We start from the raw sequence: 10,246 nt of genomic DNA, 5'->3' as shown, positions 1-10,246 counted from the left end.
ACCTTCAAAGTTTTTCCGATTCATCTTATTGGCTATCAATATCTAATTATTATACGATCTATATTTAATAGTTTACACGTGTACTCAGGAGGCCATGCCCTACAAACTGTTAAAGTTATAATTTGTGTTTTTTATTTGGTTAGTTCTTTTTGTAAATTATTAACCCTTCGTTTGAATACATCTTTCGGAACTTGACGTAGCACACAAAATGCAAATTTGTAACATACAATTGTGGCTCATAACTCTACAAAACAGTTAATTTAATGTTTTTTTTTAAGGACGTTCTCTCGTCGCAGTCGTGCTCATCCAAACCGAGCTCTTGCCCACGTATTAAAACCTTCTCTTGAAGAGAAAACTATTCGAGAGTCACTGCGTAGTTTAGCTCCTCCTATCTTGCGCAGAAGTATAAAAATCGTACTACTGCGTCGCTTTGAGCAATCTGGCAACGATACGCTTCTGCTCCTAACTTCCGTAAAATACGCGATCGACTGTTTGGGTTCAATACAGAGAGGTTATTTTTCACAAGAATACACGATGTCAAGCAGACTAAAGAACGGTAGATTTGTGAAAAAAATAAAAAAAATATTATTATAATATGTATATGTAATATTGCATATAAAAATAAGAAATCATTTTACATCTTGCGAGTCATACGATTTCGGCGTTCAAGCTTCTTGTCAACTTCTCGGCAGATGCGACGTTGCCAAGTCGCGCATGCTTCTCTTGTTCGTCACGCGGAGCTGGCCGAAAAAACGCCTCGACGGCATACTTTACACAGTTATTTTTCGAAAACGAATACCGCATGCCCTTTTGTTCGAAGTTGTATAATATTTCTTATATATTAATGCATCATATATTAGTTTTTAAAAAACATCCTAAGAAAACTTTTTCCACAATCAAACAAAATGTCCGTTTTGTAGAGACCACTCATATGGATCCTGTGTTAAATATTGAAACTTTGAGGTCGAATATCTCAAAATTTAACCCCGCAACGAATGTTGCGCTTTCGGCCACGTATAGAGGACCTTCAAATTAACGTATGATGTAAATTTCAAGGACATTCTAAGAAAAGTGATTTTTGAGAGAACGTCCTTAATTTGAAGGAAAATAGGTGAAGTGTGAACTTGCTTCAGTGTAATACAAAAAATTTCATTGTATTAATAAAAACTCCATTAAATTTAAATACTGCATTAAAAAAATAGCGGTTATAAAAAAATGCTGGTGCAAATTTGCATCTGTATGCAAACATGGTGTTCCTTAAATAGCACTTATTAATTGCATAGCATTATTCCGTATCAAAAATTGATTTGAAAAGTCCTGAATCAGTTTTTACGTAATATAATATTTAGTAAAACAATAATTAATGAATAAAGCTAATTCAATCAGTATCAGCCTGTTTAGACGGGTGTATGGTATGTCAGTGAGTCGCGCATCTGTAAGCGTGAGCGCTCAGTCGCAATATTGCTGTCTTCGCAACTTTATATTATTATTATCATGCAATATTTTTACGCGTCATTATAATGTTAAAAATTTTTTCACTAAGAATCATTCTTTTTTCTTCAAAAGTATTTCTACAGAGAAAAGTTCGATAAGAGAACTGTCGTCAAAATATATCAGAGAGATTATAATGTTCACATTAAAAAACCTGTAATCTTTGTAGTTTAAAATTGATTAAAATTTTTTTGAAAATTCAAAACTTAGCACTTTTTTACATAAAAAACATGGTAGAATTTGTTTTTAAAAATAACTTAATAAATATTAATGCGACATAACTCTTATCAATATCAGTTTGTTAGTCATATATAGAATTCTACCAATTATATTATAGATAGTAGTTTATCGGGTACAAAGAATAAACGTAATTTACAACTTACTGAAAAGGGAAAAAAAGAAAAATTTGTGAGATAGCAGAAAGGTTGTGGAATACTAACAACTAGTATCACAAAAGGCATTTTTAATTATAAAAAATTACAAATTAATGGTTCTTTGTAGATTTTACACACTAAGTGTTACAAAACAAGTTTTATAAACATTGTATAGAATATATTTTTTTGAAAAAAAATTTCTTTAAATAATTTTTTTTTAGTTTAAAAATTAATTTTTTAAAATAATTTCTTTGCTGCTACTAAGCATTATGCTATGTCACTGTAAAGTCGCAAAAGTGATCCTACGCTTGTAATGCAAATGATTCATAATCATCTCATGACCCCTCTTACTACATGATATAACTTTACATATTGAATTCATACACATATTATGGCACAGATTAAATTCAATTACATTATTTGGAAGCAATTACATTCAATTACATTTAAGGCCTTCAAGCTAGATTAGTTAAAAAATTATTGTAATATCTAACATACTTCTTAAAGTTACATAGAGAGTATGCACCTGCAAAACTGAATTCACCTTTTTATAAAAACATAATGAACATTAATGACCAGCAATCATCTTATAATGTTTGAATAAACTGTAACGAGTAATTTTAATTTTGTTTTTAGAATTCAATATGAATTGTACGAGATATTACAGTATTTCATCATTCCACCAATTTACGACTCCCTTCTGCCTTCTTTGTACACATACTACCTTTTCATTGTTACTTTGTAAATGAATTACATATGAAGTTATATTTTTTTTATAAATCTCCCATAAACATCGTTTTTTATAACTATAACAGATGACTTTATATTATTTTGAAAATCAATTTCTTCAAAAATTTCTACTTTTTATGTAGAAATATTAAGGAAACGTATAATAAAACTAAAAACAAGACAAGTTTCCTCATTATAAACATACAAATATAGAAAATACAAAAATAAATTTTGTTTTATGTTAAATTATTTTTTTAATAATTTGTTTCTTCGAAAGTATTATATTTATGTTAACACTTATATTTCAACTTTTTCTACAACTCTTTTTCTACTAATTTAATAAATTTTTTTACTAATGCTCTCGTTTAGTTACTCCGGAGATTAAAAAAAAAACTTTATTACATGTCCAAATAAGTGCCAAATTATATGCTCGAAATAAAAGAAAATAGAGAAAATTTCTTTAATTTATAAAAACAATTTATTTTTTCTTCATAATATTGAATAGAATTTTATAGTAAGCCATTACTTTTTAACATCATAAAAGATACTTTTTCTAATGTAAAATACTTTAAAAATTGTCTAAAAAAAATTTTTTTTTGTTTTATTAATGAATTAAATTTATGTTTTATTAATGAATTAAATTTTATTAATGAATTAAGTTTTATTAATGAATTAAATTTATGTAATGACATAGTAATAATAATTTTATATCATGATATTTACGAGAGAATTATAGAAAAAATAATTTAAGGTGTAATTCAGTTATCAATAAAAGAAGTATAATATGTCTATCCTACGCACAGAGTTTCAAATTTGCAAAGAAAAATTAATTTAAATTAATTTGTAAGTAAAAGGTTACATTGTATAGTATTTTATTGAAAGCACTATAATCCTACACATTTTGGCAAGAGTTATATTTTTTGTCAAAATTTTCTGTAAAAAGTTATATGACGGGAAAAATATGATTTTTAGTAAAAAAAGTTTTTTGCATTATTAACGAATACATAAAAATATTGCACGTTAGTAGCAGTTTCGAAGGTATATTGACGCAGCGACAGAATGCCCATTACTAGGTATGCGATTTATTGACGTACGCTCAATTAAAGACGGCGTTTAGAGCTTTACTCAGCAATTACTGTTTCATTAAGTATTAGAGAAAAAAACAGGACTTTTTTACTAAAAAAATTAGGACTTTTGTATTCCATTTTTCGTAAGAAATGATACGATATAGTGCATACTATTTAAGAAACACGTAACATGATTGATTAAGACCATGAAGCATTGTAATAAAAAGTATGCCTATTTATGATTACTAATTTTACGAAAAGATTATATGCATTAATCCGTGATATTTCTACTCTAATAGATGTTTAGTAGACCAAATTAAAAATATCAAATAATTAAATACATGTTATTTAAATAAATTCAAATAAATATAAAAATTAAATAATTCAAATTCAATAACATTATTACCGAATATCACAAGATTGACAGTAGATGTTGCCACGCCAGCCGGATTAGACGCTCTACAAGAATACATTCCAGCATCTTTTTCTTTGACTTTTGTGATTTCTAAAGTTGCTGTTGTCTCAAATATAGTCATAGTATATTGTTCGGTTGCATGAAGTTCTTGCTCATTTTTATACCAAGAAATTTCAGGGAATGGATTTCCTATGATGGTACATGTAAATTTAGCAGGTTTTTCTAATTCAGCGATAACAGGTTGTAACTTCTGAATAAATCTTGGAGCAATAGTTTTGTCTTTATCTGTAATAGTTATGTCGACCTGAGTATGTTGTCTACGTTTCCTCTTACGATCTTCCACTTGCGTGACATCAGTCTTAACTTCTAACTTGACATCTTCTACAATTTCTTTTTCAATAGTATCAGAAGTGATTTCTTCGGGTATTTTTTCTTTTATCTTAGATTTTCTTTTAATCGATTCAATAATGACTTGATCTTTTTCTTCTGAGACTTCTGCTATTTGTTCCGTAACTTTTAATTCAATAACTTTGTCTTCTTTGATCTTTTCTTTCGTTATTTTTCCTTCATCTACTAACTTTACTTCTTCAGGTAATTTTTTATCTTTCACAAGGATTAATGCATGTTCTTTGGGTTGTTCACCTTCTGATTCTAATTCTATTATTTTTTCAATGGGCTTTATCATCATTTCTTTCTCTTTTTCTATCTTTGAACGTTCTTGTTCCGTCTTTCTCCATGAAACTTCACTTGTTGCAATTACTTCCTCGGTTACTTTTTCTTCTTTACGTAAAGACGCGGGTTCCACCTTCCTTAGATCCTCGGTATCTTTAGATTTAATTATCATTGTTTCTTTTTCTTCAAAAATTTCTGCAACAGATTCTTCTTGATCAATAGGTACTATTGTAACTTCATCCTTGAAATCAACAACTTTCTTTGTTCGTTTCCGTCGCCAAGGAGTTTCTGTTATCTCTATTGACTTTTCAATAGATTCATCGACCATTTCTGTCACTACTTCAGGTTGCAATACAATTTCAGTAGACTTTTGCTTTTCTATTGGTTTTAATATGATTTCAGTCTTCTTCACTTCGTCTTTTTTAAGCTTTTTTACAGGTTTCAGTACAACTTCTTCCGGTTTTGGTACTTCGGGTTCCGCTATCTTTTTTACTGGTTTCAATTGGACTTCCTCCGGTTTCTCATCAACTTTTTCCTTTTGCACAGGTTTTAATGTGATTTCTTCCTTCGATTCTTCTTTTTTAGGTAGTCTTTGAATCGGTTTTAATACAACTTCTTCAGGTTTCGGTTCTTCAGGTTTTTCTATCTTTTTCACTGGCTTCAGTCGAACCTCCTCCGGTTTCTCTTCAACTTTTTTCTTTTCTACTGGTTTCAATGTGATTTCTTCCTTTGATTCTTCTTCTTTAGAAAGTTTCCTAATAGGTTTTAATTTAACTTGCTCTGGTGTCGGCTCTTCAGGTTTGTCTATCTTTTTCACTGGCTTCAGTTGGACCTCCTCCGGTTTCTCTTCAATTTTTTTCTTTTCTACTAGTTTCAATGTGATTTCTTCCTTTGATTCTTCTTCTTTAGAAAGTTTTCTAACAGGTTTTAGTTCAACTTGTTCAGGTGTTGGCTCTTCAGGTGGCTTTATCTTTCTCCACGGCGCCAATCGAATCTCATCCGGTTTCTCCTCAACTTTTTCTTTTTCTACTGGTTTTAATGTAATTTCTTCCTTTGATTCTTTTTCTTTAGGTAATTTTCGAGTCGGTTTTAGAACAACTTGTTCAGGTTTCGGTTCTTCAGGTTTGTCTGTCTTTCTCACTGGTTTCAGTCGGACCTCCTCCGTTTTCTTTTCAACTTTTATCTTTTCTACTGGTTTCAATGTGATTTCTTCCTTTGATTCTTCTTCCTGAGAAAGTTTTCTAACAGGTTTCAGTACAACTTGTTCAGGTTTTGGTTTTTCAGGTTTGTCTATCTTTTTCACTGGCTTCGGTCGAAGCTCCTCCGGTTTCTCTTCAACTTTTTTCTTTTCCACCGGTTTCAATGTAATTTCTTCCTTTGATTCTTCTTCTTTAGAAAGTTTCCTAACAGGTTTTAATTCAACTTTTTCAGGTATTGGCTCTTCAGGTGGCTTTATCTTTCTCCACGGCGCTAATCGAATCTCATCTGGTTTCTCCTCAACTTTTTCTTTTTTAACTGGTTTTAATGTAATTTCTTCCTTTGATTCTTCCTCTTTTGGTAGTCTTCGAATCGGTTTTAGAACAACTTGTTCAGGTTTCGGTTCTTCAGGTTTTTCTATCTTTCTCACTGGCTTCAGTCGGACCTCCTCCGGTTTCTCTTCAACTTTCTTCTTTCCCACTGGTTTCAATGTAATTTCTTCTTTTGATTCTTCTTCCTGAGAAAGTTTTCTAACAGGTTTTAGTACAACTTGTTCAGGTTTCGGTTCTTCAGGTTTGTCAATCTTTTTTACTGGCTTCAGTTGGATTTCTTCCGGTTTCACTTCAACTTTTTTCTTCTCCACTGGTTTCAACGTAATTTCTTCCTTTGATTTTTCTTCTTTAGAAAGTTTCCTAACAGGTTTTAATTCAACTTGTTCAGGTGTCGGCTCTTCAGGTGGCTTTATCTTTCTCCACGGCGCTAATCGAGTCTCATCCGGTTTCTCATCAACTTTTTCCTTTTGCACAGGTTTTAATGTGATTTCTTCCTTCGATTCTTCTTCTTTAGGTAGTCTTTGAGTCGGTTTTAGAACAACTTGTTCAGGTTTCGGTTCTTCAGGTTTCTCTATCTTTCTCACTGGCTTCAGTCGAACTTCCTCCGGTTTCTTTTCAACTTTTTTCTTCTCCACTGGTTTTAATGTAATTTCTTCCTTTGATTCTTCCTCTTTAGGTAGTCTTCGAGTCGGTTTTAGAATAACTTGTTCAGGTTTTGGTTCCTCAGGTTTTTCTATCTTTCTCACTGGCTTCAGTCGAACTTCCTCCGGTTTCTCTTCAACTTTCTTTTTTCCCACTGGTTTTAATGTAATATCTTCCTTTGATTCTTCCTCTTTAGGTAGTTTTCGAGTTGGTTTTAGAATAACTTGTTCAGGTTTCGGTTCTTCAGGTTTTTCTATCTTTCTCACTGGCTTTAGACGAACCTCCTCCTGTTTCTCTTCAACTTTTTTCTTTTTCACTGGTTTCAATGTGATTTCTTCCTTTGATTCTTCTTCTTTAGAAAATTTTCTAACAGGTTTTAGTTCAACTTGTTCAGGTGTGGGCTCTTCAGGTGGCTTTATCTTTCTCCACGGCGCCAATCGAATCTCATCCGGTTTCTCCTCAACTTTTTCTTTTTTTACTGGTTTTAATGTAATTTCTTCCTTTGATTCTTTTTCTTTAGGTAATTTTCGAGTCGGTTTTAGAACAACTTGTTCAGGTTTCGGTTCTTCAGGTTTGTCTGTCTTTTTCATTGGCTTCAGTTGGACCTCCTCCGGTTTCTCTTCAACTTTCTTCTTTTCTACTGGTTTCAATGTGATTTCATCCTTTGATTCTTCTTCTTTAGAAAGTTTTCTAACAGGTTTTAATTCAACTTTTTCAGGTATCGGCTCTTCAGGTGGTTTTATTTTTCTCCACGGCGCCAATCGAATCTCATCCGGTTTCTCTTTAACTTTTCCTCTTTTTACTGATTTTAATGTAATTTCTTCTTTTGATTCTTCCTCTTTAGGTAGTCTTCGAGTCGGTTTTAGAACAACTTGTTCAGGTTTCGGTTTTTCAGGTTTCTCTATCTTTCTTACTGGCTTCAGTCGAACTTCCTCTAGTTTTTCTTCAACTTTTTTCTTATCCACTGGTTTCAATGTGATTTCTTCCTTTGATTCTTCTTCTTTTTTAGAAAGTTTTTTAACAGGTTTCAATACAACTTGTTCAGGTTTCGTTTCTTCAGGTTTCTTTATCTTTCTCACAGGCTTCAATTGGACCACTTCCGGTATTTCTTCAACCTTTTCCTTTTCTGAAATTTTTTCTTGAATTTGAGGTTGTTGTTTACTGCGCCATGGAGCTTTTGAAAGTTCCATTGGTTTATCCTCTTCTGATTTTGTTTCAGATTGAATTGCTTCAGACGGTTTTATTTTCTCTGTTTTTTTGCCTCTAACCCATGGCACTGGTACTTCTTCTTTTTCAGATTTTTCAATTATTTCATTGGTTCTATCAATGCCAAGAATAGTAATATCTTCTTCTTCCGCATATGGTATTTTTCTAGATGGTTTTTTCTCTCTCTTCACTTTTTTAGATTCAGTATCCTTGGTCATTTTCATAACAATTTTATGTTCTTCTTCATGATATGGTACGGTTTCTTCTTTTTTTACATCAATCAAGTCTGTACTTCTTATTGTATCATGTTTCAAATCTATTTTCTCTATCGTTTCTTTTTTAGGTGTTATTTTATCTCTCTTTGGGGTTGGTTTTAAAGATATTTCTTCAAGAGTTTCTTTATTTTCTTCTTTTTGTTCTGGCTTTATTTTCTTTAAGATTATTTTTTCTTCTGTCCATGGTTTTGACTGAAGCTTTTCTTGTGATATTTCCTTTTGTTTGTTTACGTCTTGTTTCTTTTTATCAATATTAATTGTAGGTTCACTCTCTGATATAATTTTGAGTAAAGCAGTATCATCTTTATCGTATACTGTAACATCTTTAACGTCACCTTTTTCTTGTTGTGTTACTTTTTTGCTTGTATCGGGTTTTACTTTAATATCATCGTGTATTTTAGTTGAAACTTGGAGTAATGTAGTATCTTCTTGTTCAACGTATTCAGCACTTTTAGCAATTTCTCTAATATTTGTCTTTTCTTTTGTAACTTTTTCTTTTAAAACTGGTTTTAGATCTGTTTTATCTAAAACTGTTTTTTCGAGATCTTTTTGTACTATGTGCGAAGGTTTCAGCAAAACGGTTTCAAGCATTTCTTTTGGTATTTCCTTTCTTTCCGGTTTTGCTTTTTTCAAAGTAACTTTTTCTTCTATCCAAGGCTTGGATTGTTCTATATATTCTGGTATAGGCTTGTCTCGTCTTGATTTTTGTATTTCTTCATCTTTTGAAATTGTAATCAAAGAAGTGTCCTCTTGTTCGAGAAAATCAGTTCTTTTTACCTCTACTTCAGTAGTTAATTTTGTCTTTGGTTCTATTTGTTTAAAACTAATTTGATCTTCCGTCCATGATCTTGGTTTTTCGCGTTTCTCTTTTTTCAAAACAGTTTCATCTAAACGACGCGACGTTTGTATTAAAGTAGCATCTTCTTGCTCCTGGTAAAATTCAGTTCCAGTATCGTCGCTAACATGTTCTTTAGTTATGGTCCTTGTTGCCCCTTTAGGCACGGATTTTAATTTAATTTCTTCTGGACTATGTTTATGTATGTCTTTCTTTTCAATCTTTGTCGACCTCAACTCAACTTCTTCCAACTTTTCTGTCGTTACGTCCTTAGAAATGTGGGGAGTTTTCTTCAAAGTTACTTCTTCCTCAGTCCATGGTTTTATTTGACTCTCGAAAGCTCGAAGTTTATCTAATGAAGAATCTCTTGATTTTGTTGGTACTTTTCGCCATGGAATTAAATTACGAGATTGGGACCGTTCTTTTCGCCAAGGTAGCAATTCGCTAGGTTGTGCTTCAAGTGGTAAACCATCGCCGAGAGTTAGAGATGTCAGAACTACATCTTTCTTTAAATCTTGATGAAGTTTCGTATCTACATCGATACTGGCACTTGTTTCCGCCGGAACCGCATAATGAGCTCCTTTTCTCTCTGCAAGTTGATAGAAAATTTAATTTACAAGATTTGAATGTTTTCGATTATTTGTTTCACATTATTCACACGTACATACATTGAATTAGAAAAAGACTTTGTTTATATCTATGCGATACATGCCATTGAATTAAGGAAAAATCTATTAATCAGCTCAATAATTTATTAACCTATTGTGAAATTAATTACATTTAATATTTTGTGTATTTGTATACATATTTAAATGCGCGTGCTCGCACACGCACGCTTTTGCAAATTTATTTTGTAATCGCTAAATAACAAAGAATGGGTCTGTTCTTTTTAATATTACAATAACAAAAATGTACGTAGTCTTGTGATAGTTGCATCATTTAAAACAAGCAATTATAGAAATATGCATCTTTTAAGTAATATTGTTAACAAAGTACATTAAAATATAATAT

The 10,246-nt window shown here is 31.5% G+C and overlaps 1 protein-coding gene across 1 annotated transcript in view; it reads right to left on the bottom strand.

Moving 5' to 3' along the window:
* Nucleotides 1-10,246, bottom strand: part of LOC105193636 (titin) — a 120,914-nt gene that overhangs the window by 63,383 nt on the left and 47,285 nt on the right. The window contains 1 exon segment of the mRNA XM_039450365.1: nt 4,068-9,824. Within this exon segment, the coding sequence (XP_039306299.1) occupies nt 4,068-9,824 (5,757 nt within the window).

The sequence above is a fragment of the Solenopsis invicta genome, chromosome 6, assembly GCF_016802725.1.
Source record: "Solenopsis invicta isolate M01_SB chromosome 6, UNIL_Sinv_3.0, whole genome shotgun sequence".
NCBI classification, from domain to species: Eukaryota; Metazoa; Arthropoda; class Insecta; order Hymenoptera; family Formicidae; genus Solenopsis; species Solenopsis invicta.
The sequence above is the reverse complement of the archived record's forward strand: the minus strand, read 5'-3'. Positions and strand labels throughout refer to the sequence as shown.